This window comes from Sturnus vulgaris, chromosome 4 (assembly GCF_052056855.1).
Source record: "Sturnus vulgaris isolate bStuVul1 chromosome 4, bStuVul1.hap1, whole genome shotgun sequence".
NCBI classification, from domain to species: domain Eukaryota; kingdom Metazoa; phylum Chordata; class Aves; order Passeriformes; family Sturnidae; genus Sturnus; species Sturnus vulgaris.
In genome coordinates this window covers 32,179,711-32,201,532 of record NC_142246.1, presented here as the reverse complement: position 1 = coordinate 32,201,532, position 21,822 = coordinate 32,179,711, and the positions used below count along the sequence as shown (strand labels likewise).

General features: G+C 39.9%; 1 protein-coding gene and 1 long non-coding RNA gene across 2 annotated transcripts; one reads left to right on the top strand and one right to left on the bottom strand.

Annotated features, from left to right (window-relative positions):
* Window positions 1-1,240: 1,240 nt before the first annotated feature.
* Window positions 1,241-6,723, bottom strand: LOC148223932 (uncharacterized). The gene is made up of 4 exons (XR_015803114.1): window positions 6,602-6,723; window positions 2,574-2,780; window positions 1,412-1,571; window positions 1,241-1,335 (listed from the first exon to the last, which is right to left on the bottom strand). It is a non-coding gene; the product is annotated as an uncharacterized LOC148223932 (long non-coding RNA).
* On the top strand, window positions 6,274-11,269 carry ING2 (inhibitor of growth family member 2). Its single transcript, XM_014880468.2, has 2 exons — window positions 6,274-6,680; window positions 9,989-11,269. Exons 1-2 carry the CDS (start codon window positions 6,491-6,493, stop codon window positions 10,657-10,659), a joined length of 861 nt encoding a protein of 286 aa, XP_014735954.2. The 5' UTR covers window positions 6,274-6,490; the 3' UTR covers window positions 10,660-11,269.
* The last annotated feature ends 10,553 nt before the right edge of the window (window positions 11,270-21,822 follow it).

Here is a 21,822-nt window from a genome sequence, read left to right as displayed (position 1 = left end):
GATCTGAATACAAGGAAGAACGACTTAACTGTGCAGGTAACCAAACACTGGAACAGATTGTCCAGAGAAGTTGTGGAGTCTCCATCTCTAGAGAGGTTCAAAAGGTCTCTGGGCACAACCTGTGCAATATGCTCTAGGAGACACAGCCTGATCAGGAAAACTGGACCAGATGACTCACTGTGGTCCATTCCAGCCTCACCTATTCTGTTATTCTGTGATTTTAACTTCTATGTTCAGTCAGATGCTGCCTATATTTTGATAGCAGTCTTCCAGCCTAAAGCCTCCTTTAGTTAGGAGTAAATGCTACATTTCTCATTATTTTGGGGAAGAGGATGTTTGAGAGGCAGGAATCTATTCATCTTGTTTAACCATTAATTTTTCTCACAATTAGAACTGAATAATAAAGCAAATGTAAACTCTGTCTGGTTTTGGAAAAAAATACAAAAAACAAAACAAAAAAGCCAAAACACATGTACATTGGTCATATCCTAGTAGGAAAAGTTTTTGGTAACTTGGGGTAAGTGATGGCACTGGAAAATTTGCTTAGCAGAAGCACTGCTAGAAACCCCCTAATGTGGGTGATTTGGTGCTACAGGATTATTTTTAAGATATGAAATTACTCTCTAGTGCTATTTGTGGTGACTTTTCAGTTGAACTAGAAATTAATCATTTTTACTAGTTTAGAATAAGCAGACTCCAAAGGAGAGAAAAAAAATCTACTCTAGAAGGGAAATAAAATGAGTCTTCCTCCTGTGTGTTGCAGTTTTAATGATGTATGCCAAAACTGTCCAAGTTTTCAGGGGAATTCTGAAATTCATAAATGGTAATCATAGGCATGTAATTACCCCATTTTTGAATACAGAGTGGAATTAATTTCACTGACATCTGTGACAAGAGACCTGGGCTCTCCTTACAATCAATGCAGACGTTTTTAGAGCAAGACCTATTTGTACTAAGATTCTCTCTCATTCCACATATTTAGTTATATGACTCCCACCTTTATTTCCTGAGCTGGAAAGAAAAATTAACATCTGCATATGGGAGAGTATTATGAATGTCTTAAACTATCAACTACTGAAACTTTCTGCAGGTACAGTGCCTGCCCTCATTTCATAATCTTGATTACAAAGGTGTGCTTGTGGATATTTGTTCCTCATAAAAGGAAGAAGTAAGAATGTGTCTTTCACATGACCTGTGCTGAGAAGTAAAATCACAGAAATGGAGCATCCATGTCAGTAGGTACCTCAGGTAAGAACACAGAAAAAATCCTTTCTTTATTATGTGGAAAAGGGTCTTGGTTCTTCTCCCTTAAATTCGTGTGGATTCTTCCATTTACTAGAATGAAAGAGAATCAGGTTTCAGGGCTGAGGTAAGACAAGAAAGATGGTTGTTAGGTTTGCAGTAAGATTACCTTGTTACCATTTCTAACTTGGCTTCCCCAAACATCATCTGCACACCTCCTGAGGTTTTTCACACGGTGATTGGTTCTGGGGCTGGAAACCAAATCCACAGATCATTTCTGCTTTGTAACAGTAGCTGAGGAAGAAGAGTAACTGTCTGAAAGCAGCTTCCTGGAGAGAAAGACAGGGAAGTGTTACTTCAGGCACAAGTGGACAGATCCATGTTGTCAATGACAGGAAATGATCCATGTGGTGCTATCATTGCAGTGGCCAGATGCTGCCCCTCAGCTGATCAGCTGTGTCCCCCTCGTCTAAGAAACTGCAGTTCCTATGCCAGCCAAACATGCTCCATAGCCCCTGTGCTAATTCCCAGAAGGTATTCCAAACAGAGTGGATAGCCTCAAAAAGGAGCGGTGTGGTTCTACTCAAAGCAGAGTAACAATATGTCAATATGCCCTGATGAAAGCAATGAACTCATATATAAGTGAACTTCTTAACATGTTCTGCCTTGGGCCTACCAATTTCTCAAAACACTTTTTGCTGTGGCATTCGAATATGGAAACTGACTGTGAATAACAGTAAAAAAAAAATAAATAATTATTGCAAAACAAAGCATGGAGTAAACTTAGTCTGCACTTTTTATTCCTTTTTTTTCAGTCTGCTCATGGTGAAATAAGCAGAACCTATCTGCTTAAAGAAAAAATAGCAGGATATTGTTGCTTCCCTCTACAAGTCAACTGGTTACTAAGTGAGGTTCAGGAAGATATTTTCTTTTATAGCATATTGGCAGAAAACAGAATAGATGTTGTGGATGAGGAAGAACGTACATCTCCTGGTGAGTGTGGGATATTTGTTACTTGGTATTAGAAAACTCTTTGGTACAGTTGAGGATGAAGCTAACAGGGGAAAAAGCACATACCAATATTTTCAGGAAATCTATTGTTTAGTTTATCATTTTATTGAAATGATCTGATGTCATCCCATGTCTTATTCTTAAATATTCTACACTTGTGTAAATGAAAGAGAAAAATAGTAATTGAATTAATATGATTTGTATTCCACCAGATAAATCAAGCCTAATATTTAAGGAAAACAAAAAGCAATGTCTGGCATTACAGTGAAGTATCTGTTTTGGATGACCTGATGTTAGAGAAGCTTTTGAGAATAGCTTACCTGGTCAAACATAGTAGTATCTCTGGCAAGGATGGCCTCTTCCCAGAATATTGCTTGTACAGAACTCTGCTATGGTCTATAGCTTTCATCAGCTGACTCTTAAGAAGCTCATCTGACTTGTACTCATTCTTTTTTAATCTGTTTATTTTTGTGGTATCCCAGATAATTCTTCATCCATTTCATCCCATGGAAGCCAGAGAAGCATTTCTGACAGGAAATATATATCATCAAAAATCAGTTATTTTGCTTAAAATAAATACCCTGTTGTCATCCTTTGAGCATTTCTACTAAATGCTAAGGTCTTTCACAATTACAGCCCCCTATGGACTTGTCCTCAGCAATAATGCTGCTTTTCTTTTTCCACAGCCTGAAACACTCTCTGGCTTATCAATAGAATGCAAGGGAAAAAAACCAAACCCAACCCCAAACAAAACCAATCAAACCAAACAAAAAAAAAACCCAACCAAACTGAATCAAACAAAACCCCTAAACCAAACTGAATCAAACAAAAAACCCAAACCAAAACAAAGCTAAACAAACAAACAAACAAAAAGCCCCAACCCAAAGACCTAGACCAAACCAAAATGAAAACAAAAAAACCCCTTAACCAACTTATGTATTATTATGTGAAACAGGACAGGAATCATCTGCGTTTTGAGAGTGTAAAATCAGGATTATGAAAGATGAGAGGCAAAACTTCAATTGGGGAAATAAGAGTTGGATTAAATCTCTGAAAATATTTTTATCATAGTAAAATCTGTAACATAATGAAATAATCTCTCACAAAAAGAAGGGGAATACTCTGGTTAGGACTTTAAAAACCTATACTGGTAAATTATAAAGAAACAAAACTGTTGGAATCTATTCTCCATGGAAACTGGGGTTAGTTTAGAGATATATAAATAAATCTAAATAAAATGCATATAGGACCTCTCTGTTTTACTTACCCTTGGTGGACAGCTACTGAGGTACATGTGATGCAATACACCCTAATGTCACATCCCTGTGTATGTCAACCTCAAGCTGACAGTTTCCCACTTAGCAGAGAGGGTTGGTGGAAAGGTATGATTGTTCTGTCGGTCCATCTCTACAATTAGCAAGGTTTTGCTCTACCATGCCTCTTCCTATCTCTAGATTATTCTCACATACAGACAGTGGAAAAAGGACATAGTTGGGTCTCAGAGCTATCTATCAATTTGCAAACTTGAGCCCAATACATCAAAATTCTCCTGTGCTTGCTCCTAGCCATTTTGAGGCATGAGCAAAGCAGATAATTCAATCTGCCCTTCTTGCTTTCCTTTCCCCTGAGGCTTCAAACATGCAGCAAGCTAAGGCTTCTTTTTCCAAGGGAAATCTGGTCCAGTGCCACTGCTGCGTTCTTAAGGTTCCTCAAAATTTAAATTTTTACTTTAGTGTTTGAAAGCAGCAGACAACACTTGCATTCAGAAATCATTAGCTCTTCTCTGCTGTACCTTAGATATTGTTTCCCCCATAGTGACAAACAGCAAGCTTTTAGCATAGAAACCACCTGTAACAAATGTTATGAATTATTTTCTTGGCTATTTCTTTACTGACAGTGCATGCACAGTTTCATGTGAGAAAAAAGTTATGCCAAAATGTTGGGTTTAAATTCATACTTAATAGTAATTAACATTTCATTTTAAATTTTATTTTTTTAAATTTTATTTTAAATAGCATGTTAACTTTGAATGAACATTTCTGGTTTATTTTTTCTACTGTGTAGGAGAATCTCCTATTTCTTAGCTTTATTTCTTCATGAGATGGCAGAATGTTACACCCATTCAAACTTACTATAAGCAGATACACAACCCCCCAAAGGAGCCAACACTTTTCTCAAGAATATTCTATCAATTATATTAATCCAGGTCCTTTTCACTGGCATTCAGGTAGCGGTTTATGCCTGCACATTAAGTGTTATCTGTTAATATTATATAAAAAAAATTCAATCTTCAATTACTTCAGTTACTCAGAAGGGACAGCAATGAATGCTGCACAGTTAAGTTGCAGTGAGTTAGTGTCAATGGAAGCCAAGGTAACCACGTTATTGCCACTTTCTAAATCTATTTGTGCAAAAGTGAGACAAGTAGTGAAAAATGATCTGAGGCTTCATTAACGCAAAAAAAAAAAAAAAAGGCAGCTGGTTTTACAGGTGTTACACTGTAAATTAAAGTTGTTCATTTTAAGATGAAGGTGCCCTCTTAAGAACATGAACACACAGAATTACAGACTTCCTGTTTTTTTGGCCAGGGTGACATCAGTGTAGCGAAGGATGTTTTGAAAGTACTGCCTACAACTTTGTTTTCTTTCATTTTTATGACCTTGCCAACACATTGCTGACTTGGGCAAAGCTGATTGACTGCAGCTACAATTACTCAACAGCTTGGACACAGACATATGAAAATCCCTGCCATGTAGAACACCTGCTTAGCGGCTGCGTGACTTGGAAGTTAGGAATGTTTAAATAGCTCTGTGAACGAGGGTCTTAAGAAAAAAACACTTGCAGACTGCCATCATGTGAGACACTAATTTTCCTCTAGGACTAGCCATGGAGCTTTTTGGCACAGAGCACATAGAGACTGAATCACAGGAAAAAAGGATTCTGGATGGGATCCTTGGGGGGCCACCAAAGCAGAGGCAGCTTGACAGCCAGATCAGGTTGTGTCAGGCCTCATCCAGGGAGACTCGAAAAATATCCAAGGATGGAGATGATGCAGCTTCTCTGGACAACCTGTGCTGCTGCTCCACCACTACTCCAGATCATGCCATCCTGAAAGGCTATCTACAGGATTAGTATGGGTATTCTTTTAGTGCTGGGTACTTAACTTGAGGTAGGAATGTAAGACAGAAGGAGGTCTGGGGATTTGGATTTATTTCTTCTTATCGATTTTATTCATCTAAGAATGGTTTTTGTTTGGTTGGTTTTTTGCTACATTTAGCATATGCATTTTCTCTAGTTTTTTTTTCTTGGATGCCTAAAATATAAATGAGGCAATGCAAAATATACAAGTCTCCTCAGGGTGTTTCAAGACTCCACAAAATAAATTTTATTTTCCTGATGCTTACCAATTATTATTCATGTAGTAAAGACCTGAAAAAAAAAAAGGCTCAAAGAGAAGTGGAGATGAAATCTCGGTATTTTAGTGTATAGTCAAAAAGTATAATTAAACTTTTGTTTCCTACCATAACTGTAGTGGCCAACATTTGACACAAATTCTGCAACGAGCATGGAGAATTACTGGAAATTTTGCACGGAAATTTTAGAGATTTGCTATTTGGCGAGTGGCTTTTAAAAGGCCAAAGTTCATTGATAATTTATTTAAAATACTCTTGAAACGATTTCTCAGGATAAAGCATCACAAATCACCATTGCTGTTCTTTAAGGATAAACCAGGCGGCTGTCACTGCGGGCAGGAACAGCCGGCGCTGCCCCTCCCTCCCGCGGGGTTCCCCGCGCTGGTCCCGGCCCCGCCGGGCGCGGAAGCGGCGGAGGCGCCGGGCGCCTTTAAGGGAGGCTCCGCCCCCGCGCGCGCTCCCGCCCCTCGCCGCGCGCCGGGCCAACGGGAGCGCGCGCCTGGGGAAGGCGGGAGAATGCGAACCCCTGGCAGCGCCGCCGGCCGCGCCTTATAAGGGCAGGGCCTCGCGCATGCGCGCTCCGAACAGGGGCGGGGGCGCCGAGCAGGGGTTTCGCTCCGGCGGTGGCACCGCGGGAAGGGGCGCGGGACCCCGCGAAGGGGCGTCCGCACCTGCCCGGCCCGGCCCGGCGAGCGCTCACCATCCCCCGGGCGCGGCCGCCCGAAGGCAACGGGGCGGCGGCAGGAGGAGGGGGAGAAGACGGAGAAGGGAGCGGGGGCGCCGCAAGGACCCCGCGCCCGGTGCGGGCGGCGCGGCGGCGGCGGATGTGCTGCTGGCGCGGGGGGATGATGCTGGCGGGGCCACAGCTGGTGGCGGGGCCGGCGGCGCCGGGCGGGGAGCGGGCCCGGCTGCTCTCGCTCTACGTGCAGGACTACCTGGAGTGCGTGGAATCGCTGCCGCTGGACATCCAGCGCAACGCCTCGCTGCTGCGGGAGATGGACACGCAGTGCCAAGGTGGGCGCCGCCGCGGGGCACCGGGCGGCGGGGAAGGAGGGGAAAGGGGACGGCCTCCAGCCCGCCGCACATGCGCCCGGCGCGGAGGAGCCGGGGTCGGGATGAAATCCTGCTGGGGCCCCGCGGGGCTGAGCCTGCGGGGCGCGGGGCTCCCGGCGTCCGGTCGGTCCCGGGCAAGGCCGCCTCGTCTCGGGGCGGCGGGGCCGCGCTGCCCGGCGCTAGGCCCCGGCTCCGCCGTGTGGGGCCGCTCCCGCCCCGCTCCGCCCCGCCGGGCAGCCGTGCTGCCCGAACCAGCGGCGGTGCCGCTGGAGGTGGGGTGCGGAAATCGGCCTTCTCGTAGCTCCTCCCGCCGTGCGGAGCCGGGGGGGGGGCGGTGTCCCGGCGGAGCCCAGCGCCCGTCCCACGGTAGACCGCGCGGTGGGGGCGGGGATACGTAAAGCGCTAGCAGCGTTCTCTTGGGTCGTGGAGAGAGGCTGTGGAGCGGGAAGTTGCCCTAAACCTCGTCCAAAGGAATGCCCTAAACCTTCCTTCGGAAGGCAGGTTCAATGCCGATTAAAGACCTTGCGCCCTGCGGAGTTTGCGGGGCGCGTCGGTGCCCGGCAGCTGCCAGCCGGCCCCTGCCGTGAGGCAGGAATTTGATCCCGTGGAGTCGGCGCTGGAGCCGCATCTCCTTCCTTCGGCGTGGGCAGGAGGGGGGACCATGGGGACCGTCAAGGCCTCTTAGACACTGAAGGGCCACCTCAGGAGGCAGCTGTTGTGAAGGGATTCTTTCAATTATCTTTCTAATTACCCGGGAAGACACATAAGAACAGGCTTTTGTAAGTTGTCTGGGATTTTAAAGTTTAAATGGCATAGACTTGCCTGCAGCATTTTGAATACCTAGTCAAGGCTGGCTCTTTACCTCCTGATCCATGGTGACTAGCCAGCACTCCTCAGCCTTTCATAGATTAAATATTTTCTTTAGACTGTATCTCCTCTATGTATTTATCCAGCCACTAATACAGTACTGGGCCATATAATAAGTTTGTTGCTAGTTTTAATCAATGCCTTCAACTATTGAAAAAAACAACGACAAAAAATCTTCAAAACCCTGAAAATGGGATAAAAATATTTTAGACCCAAGTCTGAAAATGTAAAAGTAATGCCATATTATTTCAGCTAATTTAAAAGGTAGTGATGGTCTGTGGAGTAGGGAAAAAGTCACTCTTGTGCTTAGAAAACAAATCGTTTTAGCTTTTCTTAGCTCCACCAAACTTAATCAGATTATCTGTAATGAACACTTGGCCCTGGTTTGGGTTGGAGTTTTTTGTTTGTGTTTTTTTGGTTTGTTGTTCTTTTTTTTTTAAACAGAGGTTTCAGAACTGTTTATTAGGGTGTATGAATGCCTTGTCTAATCTTTGGGGATTCACAAGAAGTTTGGTAAATTTCCATCTTTGTCAATTCAAAACTTCTTTGCTCTCTTCAGTGGATGTTGATCCGTGTAAAGTTCAGCATATCTTCACAGGCTGCCTCCAGGCAATAACGGGTGTAGGATGAACGTTGTTCTCTGTCACAGTATGAATGAGCCAACGGCTATTGTTTGTGAATGGTTCTGGGTAGCGCATTCCCAGTATAGGAAATCTGTGTAACTGTACCTACACTCCTGCCTCCAAAAAAAGAAGTCTGGGTGGGCGATAGTGTGGCTGTACTATATTGTACTCTGTTTATGCCTTTCTTGTTCAACAGCATACCAAGTACCCTACTCCGTGCTTTTCAGGAGCAGAGAGTAAGATTTTTAAAAATTGTATTTCTCTTGCCAGGGCAACAGGCAAGTGATGTAGCTGATGGTTCAGGGAAGCAAAGCCTTTGGTTTAAAAGGTAGCTGGAATGCTCATATTGAGAAAATACAGGTTGAGTTACTGGACAGGCAGAGTAATGATTTTTATCTTACCTTAGTGAAAGTCTGGAACAGAACAAAATGCAGTTGGCTCCTGTTGTCATACAGGTTTCAGAATTTATAGTAAAAAGCAGCTGTTCATGCTTCAGCTACTGTTCCAAGATATCAGCAGGAAAAAATCACTAGGAATGATGTTCCGATAACAAGCTTGAATCATTTCACAACAGTGCAGACAAATTATTTTAAAATGAAAGCAAATTATTTAAATGCAGGTCTTTAGGAAGAGGTAGATTGTACTACATAACTTTTGCCTTAGAAGTAAATAGTTTAGTACCTTTTATAAACTCCCTTATCTGTTCAAATAAAATCCTAAGTTCTGACTGAACCAGTACCATACCTAACACTGTACATCAAGCTTCACTGTCAGTTTTTCTAATTATTTCCTTCCCTGTTTGGAGTTTCTCTGTCCTTTATGTGTAGATCTATTGTAACATTTGGCTTGGAAAATATTATTTTAAAATCCAGCAATATAGTACAGTGGTGTACAGACTAAGAGTGATTTATAAGACATTTATTGATTCCATATTCGGATTCATTAAGCTTGCTTCTTAGAATTAATTTTTTTTAAACAGAAGATTCACAGCAACTCATGCAGTTATTTTGTGTGACTTGGAGGAGGGAAAGCTGGGAAATCAAACTATGAGCCACTCATTTACTAGTTGCTTAAAAATATCCTATGATGCACTAAAGAGAAGGTCACCTATTCTGAAAAGTTCAACTCTAATTTAAAATGCAGCTTGCTGTAATTTGTTTTAGGGAAATTATTTTGAGGGGTGTAAGTTGATTTTCATTCTGATTGTAAATTTGCTATTATGTAACTTCTGTTGTCATATTCCTTTTATAACTATGTCTACTTGAAAATGTAATGCCAAACCTTGTGATGAATAAGAGGGAAAGGCAGAGGACCTGGATAAACTATTTCTGGAGTGTTATATATCATGATATGTGACAATTCTACGAATTTCAGGATTCTTAGTGTGATAAAATAAGCTATTGCTTTGGTTTGTTGTCCAGAGTTTTGGAATTACTGTGGTAAGGACTCTTAAGAGAAATTCCTCCTGTTTCAGATGGAAGGAGGATCTGGATTATCCATGCCTCAATAACTATAGTGTCCCTCTCTTATGTTAGCCTTTCTTTTTCCAATGGCTAAAATAAGCTTGCTTTTTCTTAGAACCTGAGAATTTTTTCTTGAAACATATAGTGACCTTAAACACTGCTTTGATGACCACATGCACTTGAATTATATATTCAATCTAACCCACTAGGGTATACTATAATTAAGATTTGTACTATTTCTCATCAGTTAGAAATATTTGTCTGTTTTCTAGAGTATGTTTCATCTTGTGTAATTATTCCTTTGTTTATTTCATAGAAGCGTTAAAAGAAATAGATGATGTCTATGAAAAATACAAGTCAGAAAACGACCCTGTTCAGAAGAAACGCTTGCAGCAGCATCTTCAGCGTGCATTAATCAACAGTCAAGAACTTGGAGATGAAAAAATTCAAATAGTGACTCAGATGCTAGAACTGGTAGAGAATCGAGCCCGTCAAATGGAAACACACTCTCAGTGTTTTCAAGATATGTCTGAGAACGAAAAGCCTCTAGAAAAGGCCAAGATGGAGTCCTGCCAGCCAGAGAGATCCTCCCGCAGACCTCGCCGCCAGCGAACCAGCGAAAGCCGTGACCTGTGCCACATAGCAAATGGTATTGATGACTGCGATGATCAGCCACCGAAAGAGAAAAGATCGAAATCTTCCAAGAAGAAAAAACGCTCCAAAGCCAAACAGGAGAGAGAGGTTTCACCTGTAGAATTTGCAATTGATCCCAATGAACCAACTTACTGCTTATGCAACCAAGTGTCTTATGGTGAAATGATAGGATGTGACAATGAACAGTGCCCTATTGAGTGGTTCCACTTTTCCTGTGTTGGACTCACGTACAAACCAAAGGGGAAATGGTATTGCCCCAAGTGCAGAGGAGACAATGAGAAAACAATGGACAAATGTACTGACAAATCAAAAAAGGATAGGAGATCGAGGTAGTGAAAACAGTTTATGTTTTAAAGAGTTGCTCCTTTTATATTAAAATGTTTCATTTCCAGAGAACATTGTTTTAGGAAATGCATAAGACTATGCAATAATTTTTAATCTATAATATTAATGGAGTATTAAAAGCTGTTATACCTTCTGTGATCTTTAACTTTCTGCACTGAATAACCAAATTATTGAAACAGGGTGGCTTCAGACCTTTCACAGAAGACATTACAAGCAGATGGCGCTTGATTTCAATTTAACCCCATTAGTATTTTAAAGAACCTTGTGAATCCTGAAATAATGGTGGTGGGAGAGATACCGAAGAAATTTTCATGTTATGGTAAAGGGGTTGAAAGGCCTCACATCTCTGCTAGCATCTTAACGTCCGAGTTTGTTTTTTATCCCAAGTTTTACATTTTCATTTTTTGTGTTAACATCACGCATTTGGAATTAGGGGTTTTGAATTGAGCTGTAACTGTAAAAGTCTTCCGAGCTATAAGCAGACCTTTCCAGTGACTTTCATATGACCAGTATGTTATTGCAAGGAAGAAAATAGAAAATACCACTAACTTAACCTTTTCTTTTTTGCCAACATTAAACTCTTGTCTTTGTGACTATACTTGGGAGTCAGTTTTTGGGTATGATATAATTATGGTGTATACTCAGTTTTTGATACTAGGTTTTGTCAAGCATCCTGATATGGTCCTTATGGTCATTTAACATGATCTCTCTGTAAGCCTTGAAGTGGTAGAAGGATCCCTTGAGAGGAAGGGATTTTAATATTTCAGGGAACAGGAACTGGAAATGTGATGGAATCTTAATGATAATCGATCTGTAGAGAACTGACACATGAATGGTATTCTCTGGGGTGTAAATTTTGCCCTTCCTTAAGTAGTATTTGTGTGTGCATGTGGCCAAACCTGTATTTAGACAGAGCACCAAAGTTCTTGGACTTGGGCAACTACCTAAAAAGCCTGAAGGCAAAAGCTTTCAATAAAAAGTTGACAGATAATTAAAAAAACAAAACATAAGTGTGCATGGTGCAGGGCCAATAGACAAATCCCAGCAGGTTTCTGACAAGCATGTAAGAGCATTGTCCTGAAGTATGCTGGTAGTATCTAGACATTACTTGGGTGGTAGTTAAAAGTGAACTTCCTCACCCCTGTATCTTAAAGGAGGTGAAGAAAAGATGAAAAACAGCTGTTGCTGCTCCTTTGCAATGGGAGATACTAATGGAGAAATGAGTGGGATACCAAAGCTCAGTCCTAGGGGTCTGCTCAGCAGTGCTCTTGAGACTGGAATTGGGGTGGGCTTGGCAAGGCAGGCAGCAGCTCTGCAGGGCTTGCTGTGGGGTTGCCTGTGGGTGGGCTGCAAGTGCTCAGAAGTCCCTGTAGGTCTCTGTCCCTTGCTGCTAAGGTTTCCCTTGAGAGCACAGAGGGAAAAGTGACACCAGCTCTGGCCAAGCCCGATTAGAAAGCAGTTGTGCTGAGTTGAGAGCAGCCCAGAAGGCATGCAGATGAGCAAAAGCAAGCTGGGATGGATGAATGCCATCAGAAGTCCTTCATGCATCTCCACTAGAGGGCTGTGCCAGCTGGGGCTTGAGGGTGGAACGTGCCATGCAGGGCACGAAGCCTCGGTGCTGTCAGACCAGATGGCACAAATCAATGCACAGCATGCTCAGTATTATAAGGTAAGTAACATTCCAAGTCTGTTTCCTCAGGTATGATCTGATTCCCTAGCAGGATTGAGTATTTGCAAGTAGTTAATTTGTACCAGGGGAGTGTAAAGGCAGAGGTTTGAATTTTTGCTCTAAAATTGTATGTTTATGAAGTGGAGAAGTGCTCCAGTAGGGAGACCTGTACCACAGTAAGTAAACAGCTCCTGCAGGAAACTCCTGTAAGGGTTCTGACCTTCAGTAGGGTAGGGATAGAGGGTAAAACTTATCCCTGCCTTGCTTTCCAGGCCTACTGGCTGATCTCAGGTTGCAAAAATAGTCTTGAGAGGCTGGATCATGGCTATTGTTCATGGAGAATGATCAATGGCTGGATCATGGAGAATGACCAGACCAGCTGTTGGAGATAAGTGGCAGTAAGTTGTCTTCTGAACATTTGACTCCTTTTATTTGTTATGGCTTAAGGATTCTCAAATTTCCTTCTTGAGAAGATTGATTGGAAGCCTTGGCCTGAGGATTATATGAACATCTATTGCTTATCTAAAATGGATGTGCTCCCTCAGTATTAAAAAACAAACATTGCTAAAGTACGCACTGAAGTTGCAGAACAAGGTTCAAGTGAAATTGTAACTTAATATTATTGATTTATCTGGAAAATTATTGCTTGAATTTGTACTGGATAAATCAAGAATACTTCTTTCCAATGCAGAGAGGAAATCTGGGAGCCTTATATAATTGTTCATCTGAAATAATTGCTGAAGTGGGAAGTGTATGTTGGGGTGTTACAGAAAGGAAATTTTAGATTCTGAAAGTGGTCCAGATAAATATCTTTATTGCAGGGATGCTTTTTTTTTTTTTTTTTAATTCTAATGACCCTTCTAGTAGCGAATAGGATTTCTCAAGGCTTCCAGTGAAGATAGTGCTGGAGAAATGGCACTTGCTTGGCCTAATACATGAAATTGCTCAAATGTAGCAATAGTTCAGTTTATATTGCAAATTAGCAGCATGCCTCAAATATACTGGGTGCTTCTGCAATTATTTATTTTAAATGCTCTAGCTGATTTATTGTCGAGACACACATGAGAAAAGATCTGATGTTATCTGGCATTTAGCGTTTCACCACTTTTTTTTAACCAAACCTAAATTTTGTGGGTTTCTATCCATTCCCACAGAAGATCAGTGGTAATTGCTGAAGAATGCACATAAGATACTAGTATGAAATCAGAAAGGTAAGTAGAGATTTCTTGTGTTGCTTCTTAATGTTGAGTTACTTTTCTGAAAGGGATGAACCTCGCTAATGAAGTCAAAGTGAAAAGTAAATACTGTTAAACCAGTTCATCTTCAAGATATGTATTGAATCTCATGAAGTCAGTCTATCTTGCAAAAAAAAAAATTATTCTGGGCAATGCATACTTTGGAAGTTGATAGAAGTATATGTGATTACACAGTTAGCTGCTTTCTCTTTTGAAAATTAATGCTGCATCCTAATTCAGCCTAGTTACATCTTGTTTTCTTATAGCTTCTGAAAAAATGGTGCACTTCTAAGTTCTTTGTTTTTGCCTTTCAGTTTTGAAGTAATGCAAGTTCAGCAGCCAGCAGCAAAAGGTCCCTACAGGCTATTTAAAAGAAACTGTAATGGAGCAAGAATGTTTCTTGATCACTGTCCTGTGGACTGGTTTAATTAATTTTGACGAAATAAGCTTTAAAGCAAAATACAAATACACAAAAGAGAAAGCATACTGTTTTGAAAACAAAACAAGCAATTTAATACTTGCCATCTATATTGTAAGGCCATCTTGATATCTGCAGTACTATGATAATACTTCTTTATTTAAACTAGTTTTAACTGTATTTCCCTGCCAAACTTTAACAAATCTATGCATCCAGAAATTGTAATGTGATACTGACAGGCCTTGAAACTAGTTCAGAATGGAGGTAAGGGAAATGCCCCTTTCTTCCCTGAATTCATATAAGGATTTTGTTTCTGATATCCTTTTAGAGCTGAGATGGGCCTTTATAAAGAAGATGGCATTTCATAACTTTGAAGACTCTTAACTTCAAAGTCTCTAACTTCACCTTTAAGGAAACTACTGTGGTTTGTCTGAATGCATACTTAACATGAGCTGTTTGGCTATACCAGCAAGTTACGGGGTGGAGTTCTTTCTCCCTCTTATCTGCATATATATTTCTTTTATTAAGAGGTCTCGTCTCCAGTAGCTCTGCAAGTCTTTGATATTGACACCTCAGACTGAAAAATATACCACAGGTCTTTGCATTTGATCATCTGAAGTTGATGAGCAGGGATTTCACTCAAACCCACAATTGTTTCTCTGTCCAGTGCTAGTTAGGTAAGACACTTTGCTGTCAGTGGTAGAAACAGATGTTAATGTGCAAGTGTTCAAGTCCCACACTTAAATACCGTAGAAGGGAAAACTTTTTTTTTTCTTGTTATCTTGCCTCTTTTATAATACATGCCATGAAAGAGTTGAAAGGAGTTTGAAATTCTCTCCTGTGACAGTTTTCTGATTACTCTGCAGTCTTTGGAACAGCTTGAGGATTATGCAGTGCTGCTACAGCTGGGCAGTAAATAGTTGTATTTAGTGAAAATTCTGGGAAATTTTTCATTAAGTGAAGCTGTCATTTGCTTTTGAATCCAAGTCTCAAGGTCAAGATTTCATCTGAATCCTTTCTAATTTTTTTTGTGGGGAAGAGTTCTAAAAGCTCATTTTAACAAAATCTTCATTTTTTTCCACCTAGATTTACATTCTTTTCATTTTCCTGGTGGGCAAGTTGAGTTTTAAGTGCATGTTTTAACTGCAGGTATTAAACTGAATTGCATTTCTGTTCTGCTACAGCTGCGTTCCAGCAGGGCATTATTGGCTATAGCATGGCCAATCTTGTACTTCTCAGAGATGCACTTCATGCATTGTATGCTTTTGGGTTCTTTTTCTCAAATACACATCAAGGGAGTTATAAGTAGCACAGACATAGACTCAAACTTTAATTTCTGTTTCAAAGGTGTGTTTTCCAGTATAGAGATTAGTGTGTGCATAGAAAAATAAAATCCTCCCTAAAGCTTTGCTTTCATACACTTACAGAATGCCTCCACTGAAAATGGAAGAACTGGTGAATGAATTTCACTACAGTGATTAGCTGTGCACATTAACATTAGAATAAAGTTACTGTTTATAGTTGAACGAATAGAGGGGAAGAAACTTGGGTACTTTTTGGGTTGAATGTAGAGTGATTTAAGAACCTGGACAGGAAACTTTCATCTCCTGAAGAAGAGAAGAAAATAGAATGAATTGTAGAACCTTTGATACTAACATTCAGCAGAAAAATTAGGATTAAATCCTGCCCCAATTTGAATAAAATTCTATTGAGCAGGGTTCTACCCAGCATACTGATTTCCAGCTTCCTTTGACTAAAGCCTAAAAAAAGATTAAAGCTCCATGGCAACTACTATCTTAACTCCTGACAGCCATAGTATAAATTACATCTTGGAAAAACCTAATACTGAAAAGTTTTATTTAGGTCACCAGTCAGGCTAGGAAATAGAAGGCTTGTAGATACCACCCCAAACTTCATTTTGTCCCCCTATGGTATCAGTGAGGCAGAGATTTTTGTGGGTGGCAAACTGGATATATATGCAGTATGAATTAAAATCTGACATGTTTTAGGTGTGTAAACTTGTTTCATACTTCTAGGGGAAAGACTGCAATTTACTTGTGATTATAATCTTCCAGTAAGGAATACAGCAAGGTTCAACTGGGAGACAGAGACAACACGAGGTTGTCATGATAGTTGACATTTGCTGGCAGTGAAGGAACAGTATTGGGTTGGGATTTTTTTGGTTGTTTACTTGGTTGCTCTTGGGCTTTTGGGGGTTTTTTTGTTTGTTTTGTTTTGTTTTCAGTTTGGGTTTTTTGGGTTGATTTGGGGCTTTTGTGTGCGTTTTTTGGTTGTTTTTTTCTTGTTTGTTTTTAATGGAGAAGGAAGGGAAATGGATGGAGGTTGTGACAGGTGTTTCAGTTGTACTACAGCAGCAGTGTCTCAGACTTGTGTGGAGGTACTGCGTTCTTGTTGTTTGAGGTTAACAATGCTTAGGTTGTCAGTGGTGGGAAGGAATATAAGTAGACATTAGAACCTGTGGTAAACAACAATGCAAGCCCCCAAATTTCTATTTGCATTAAGATTATCTGGTACTGCTGTTTACTTAGTTCCATTTTCTTGTTCTTTGACTATTTTTGAGCCTATCCTCTCTGGACTATGTGTTTTTCAGGCCTTGAAGAATGCCTTTAATTGTCTGAGGAATGCTTTATTGGATCCATCAAAATTGCCTGGACAGCCTGGTGACTGACACAGGGAGGGATTGGTAACGAGGATCATCGATCCTGCCCTGCAGTGCAGGGATAAAGCATGGCAGAGGGGGTGGTTTGCATATTCCCTAGCCTGTCAACTGCTGCTGGGCAGACAGAATTATTCCAAGGATCTTTTAGACCTCATCAGACGGCAAAGTTCAAGTCCTCAATATTTCATTTAAAAGGAAAAAAACACCCATAATTTCTCAAAACCGAGATAGTATCAAAATTAGATATGCACTACTTCCATTCAAAAATGTACTAGAGTTGCAGCCTACTGCATTCCTACATTATTGCCTATGCAGAAATTTTGCATTGAAAATGTTTAATAGTAACATGCCATCTATTACTGGAGAAAGATGAGAAAGAAGCAGTGCCAGTATAATGTTTTACGTGCCTGCAATTAGGATTGCTTTTGCCTTTTCCTTCAGCAGCAAGAGTTTGATCACAGTATAATGTACTTCTTTGTAAACTGGATAAATTGTTTGCTGATGTTCAAATGGATCCCAAGCTTTTATCCTGTGACAGATAACAAGAACATACTCAAATACAGATAAATAGGTAGTAAAGTCTATTAAAAAAAACCCCCTAATTATGTTTTTTCCCAAGGGTGTGATATTGAGATAACAAACAGTTGTCAGTTGAACACAGTGAGTTGTGTAAGTTAACCAGTAGAGCTGGGACACAGGAGATAATGTCACAACCACATTGCTTTTGAGAGGGCTTTAAAGTATGGTAAATGATTCTGTATTTCTGAGCACAAGATCATCAGAATTTCTGCATCAGTGAAGAAGTATTTGTACTAATTTAATAAAACTTGGAAATATTGAATAATAAATGTTGAATAATGCAATGATATGGAAACAGACAATTGAGATTTTCTAAATAAAAATACATATTTTGGCTATGATTTTCAGTCCAGTAATCTACAATCTAATGATAGCATGCACCAGCATGGCAAATTAATCTACAGTATGATTACATTTTAGGTACCAATAGAAGGTAAGAATAATTTTGAATCTTTCCCCTCTTACACAATTAAAATATTTGCAGTAAACTGTAAAGGTACTTCTGGATGATTTTATGTAAAGAACATGCAATAGATTTAGTGATTATCATACCAGAGCTATTGTAGATACGACTTCCCCCTTCCCAAAGCACTGCCAGACCAGGTAAGTTAAGAGAGAATGTGTCCACTCTTAATGCTGTGCAGCTTCTGGCTGTGCTCACTGTGGAGAGGGTCTTTAATGCATTATCTAATGAAGCTTTACAGCCAAAAGACTTTTTTTCCTGTAAACATGCTCTGCACTTTTAAAACCTGCTTAAGAATAAAATATGATGTTTTCTTGAAAAGTGATATTTTAAGTATGTAAACGTTTCTTTAGAAAAATCCCAAATGTTTTGTCACACCCTTGTGACTGTTGCCACAGAGACAAAATTGGTTTGGGAGAAGATCTCAGACATAAGTCTTATATTTAATAAAATATTTTTTGCTCACAATCCTCTGTCTTGCATTTAATGACTTTTCATTTGTACTTGCTGGCATGAGGTGCAATAGCAGAGAAGAAAGCAGCCACAGATTTCAAAGGCTTGACTTCGTGAAGTGTACCAGAGTAGCTGAACTGCAGCTTCAGTTACTTCAGTTTAATTCAGAGAATTAAATTAACTGAAAAGAAATTTAAAACTTACTCACAATAATTCAAATGTTGCAGATTCCTCAGAAGAGGAATGGCCTGACAGTACCCAGAGGAATTCCTGCATCATACTGGATGAAGGATTAAAAAAAAATAAAAATCTCATGCTATTTTTGGAATACAGCTGCAAAACAGAAGTTTATTCAAAAAACTCAGTAGGAAAAAGAATACTGAGTTAAGATCATGTTTGTATGCTTGCCACTTGGTAAGGCTCCTCCTTGAGCTTTATGGCCAAAGTAAATCTGCCTATAAAGATATATAAAATGTCTTCCACATATAGTTCTAGTTTTCTTTTTACTAAATTAGTCCTAGATTTTAAATGGAATTACCTGATGAATATAAAAATTACATTCTTCCATTCCATTTTTTATAGCTAAAACTAAGTTCTTTAGGCTGACTGTTCTGTGCTTTCAAATACCTTTTACTTTCCCACTTACACAAACTGATATTTTCTAAGAGCTTGTGCCTTTTCCTTCTGCCCCTCTCTCCAAAAGTGGTGTGCAGACATGCTCTTCATCAGTTGCTTTATCTCCTATTCAGTAGCTTGTAACAGATAAGATTGAGGTGAAATTTTAAATCATGGCCTTGGCAAAATATGGAATCTGTACCTAGCAGCTTCTCTGTTCAAAGACTGGCTCTATTAAAAAAAAAAAAACAACCTTAAAAGCCATGAATGCATAATGATGTTGAAACTGTAGTGTTTTTTGCCTTGAATAGCAAAAACAAGGAGAGACACTGGCTGCAAGCCCCTGACCTAACGCCAAGTATGCAAATATTGAGTAATGAGAGGGCAGTAAGTTCATTCATGTAAGAAACTGCTTGTTTTCAGCAAAACAGCCAAGTTGCTACTGAAGGCTTGGTTGCATCCTAACTAAGGTATTCTAATTGAAGTCACCGAACTTAAGGCTCTAAAACATGGCTGACAGAATCCATTAGGTATCATGGGTCACTCCATGGCAAGTATCTGAAATAGTAACTGAAATAGTAACTGTGGTGTTGCTATTTCTGCCATGCTTTTGAACAACATAGGCTGATATTTAATGAAATATGAGTTTCAGTTGAAGGTGGTGCAGATATAAACAACTCAAAATACACTATATAATAGTTTTGTCATAGTTTTATTTCAGTGTATCATTTCAAACAATTCTCTGTTTAAACCCTAAATAAAACCCATCAGAGATCACCATGTGAGCTGTTAGGCTTGTCAAGATCATGAGATGGTTGACTGGTCTTCTAATAGCTCTAAATAAATGGTATGCATTACTTCTCTCAGCTGCATCTCATTAGTACTGTTCATGCATTAAAAATACTAGATTTCTTCTAAGTCTTATTGTGATATGAATATAGCCACTGGAATCATGTTGTTTTCCACTGGAATCTCACTGGGTAGGTGGGAATAGCTGGCTGAATTTATCACTATATTTCACTAGATCTCTTTATTTTGCTTTATGGTTGTACCTTCTTCAGTCCAGGATGTCACTGTATTGTTTGTGTCACAGTGATTAGATTTTTCATCCAGAGTGGAATGATCATCATCTACTTCAGATGGGAAAAAGAGGGGGTCATTCACAAATAGTCATACCTAAAACCAGAGTCCCATGCACTGCTTACTAAAGATGACACAAAACAAAGCCTAATTTCAAATAAATCATGGAACTCCTTACCCATAAGAGCCCAACATTCCTGCTCATTTCCAGTTTAGAAGATGAGAACACGTAAATAGAAACTAATATATTTGTGTCATTACTTAAAGTAGCAAGAACTTGTCAAGATGATTGACCGTGGTTTTAGCACAGTGAAAGGATGCAAATGAATGGACAAAAATGACATGGGAGTCATTTTGTTTAAAAAGATAAGTCGAAGTAATTTTTACAAACATTATAAATCCTTGACTTATCAGCAGAAGCACAAAATCTATTAACTTATTCTTTGCATTTCATGAAGTTACCTTATCAGCATTAGCCAGCTTTCTCATTTTTCCTTTTTGACCAAGTGTCATGGTAGAAGAATTTGATGGTTCCGGAGTGTACCATTCACATAAGGAAAAAAAGGAATATATTCAGGAGTTTACCCATTTTCCACCATGACTCCAAACTCAGTTCTCCTGGTATCATATGTAATTATCAAGCAGTACATTTCTGGCTCATTTTTCAGTAATTTTTAAACTTAAAATTTAGAAAAAAATAGTAATTTTAAATGTCTGTCAGATAAACATATCTAATATTACATTTGATACTAGTCTTAAGGAACAGCACTTCAATAATTATTTAATATAGTAGAATAATCAATGATAAAAACCCCTAGGATGTGAAGAGATTAAGATCAACATTGCCAATATTATGCCATAGCAAAAAAAAACCCCAAAACAAACAAACAAAAAAACCAACAAAAAACCCCCCACAAAAACCTACCAAATCTTGTAGGGTTAATAAATAGGAATTCTGTTTTCAGATGTTGAGTAATTATATGTTATTTATTTTCGTAGACCACGTTTAAAGGTGGTTCAAACACACAAGATAGAGAAGAGATACAGAAGACAATGACTTCTACTGATACAACAGAGCTGAGAATGAGAGGACTGAAGTCAGGAATCCTCAGTAATGTGAAAGTTTGCTTTCAAGAGCAAAAGGACAATCTGTCTAAGTGAAAAGGACAATAATTAATGTCCCTTGGAAGGAGCACTGGAAGTTTAAATAAGACTCTAGGGAGAAAACAAAACAAAAAAATGAGCTGTCCAACCATAGTGACAGTGAAGTACTGGAATATATTGCTTTGGGAAGTAAAGATCTCCAGTGACAAAGATGCTACAAGGCAGGCTAGACAATTATGTTGACGTTGGTTTAATTGTAACTGATCCTGCTCTTGAGCAAGGGAAATGGATTGGATCAGGAGTTCTTGAGCTGTGGGAAGACAGTGACAAATCCTTGGAGGCCCTGGTAAAGCTCCAGAATAAATTTAATTTGGAATTTTTCTTTCTTCTAAGCATTTCCTTTAGAAGTTCTCTCTGAAAGTCATTTGAAGAATGTTGTACTTAACTCTCAGTCAGCAAGACAGGAAGGGAGTAGAGCCATCAGATTCTCCCTGCCTAGGGGCACATTTTGAGCATTGCCAGTGGCCAGCTGGGAGGACACTTGTTCCATGTTCATTGCATTCCCTCAACAAAAGTGGACTGAACTGTTCACTGGTGAAGGTTATGCTACCCCAGCAGCAGAAAATCCATGGGGCCTGACCCTTCCATTTCTGGTGAAATTCAGATCCACTACTGAGGAACATTTAGAGGCATAGGATGTGAGGAATGGTGTAATTTCCCTGGGGCATCAAAACTTGGGTCAGGGAGAGGAAGCTTCTAGTGATACCTGGCAATTCAGGCAGCGGCTGCAGAACACAACTACCCAGGGACAAGATTCTAGCTATTGTACAGAAGTAATACCTACCTGCTGGACTG

Excerpts from the sequence above, each read along its gene's own strand:
- ING2 (XM_014880468.2), top strand. The coding sequence starts at position 6,491 with ATGTGCTGCTGGCGCGGGGGGATGATGCTGGCGGGGCCACAGCTGGTG. Across the intron at positions 6,681-9,988 it reads GATGGACACGCAGTGCCAAG|AAGCGTTAAAAGAAATAGAT; the intron begins GTGGGCGCCGCC and ends TTTATTTCATAG.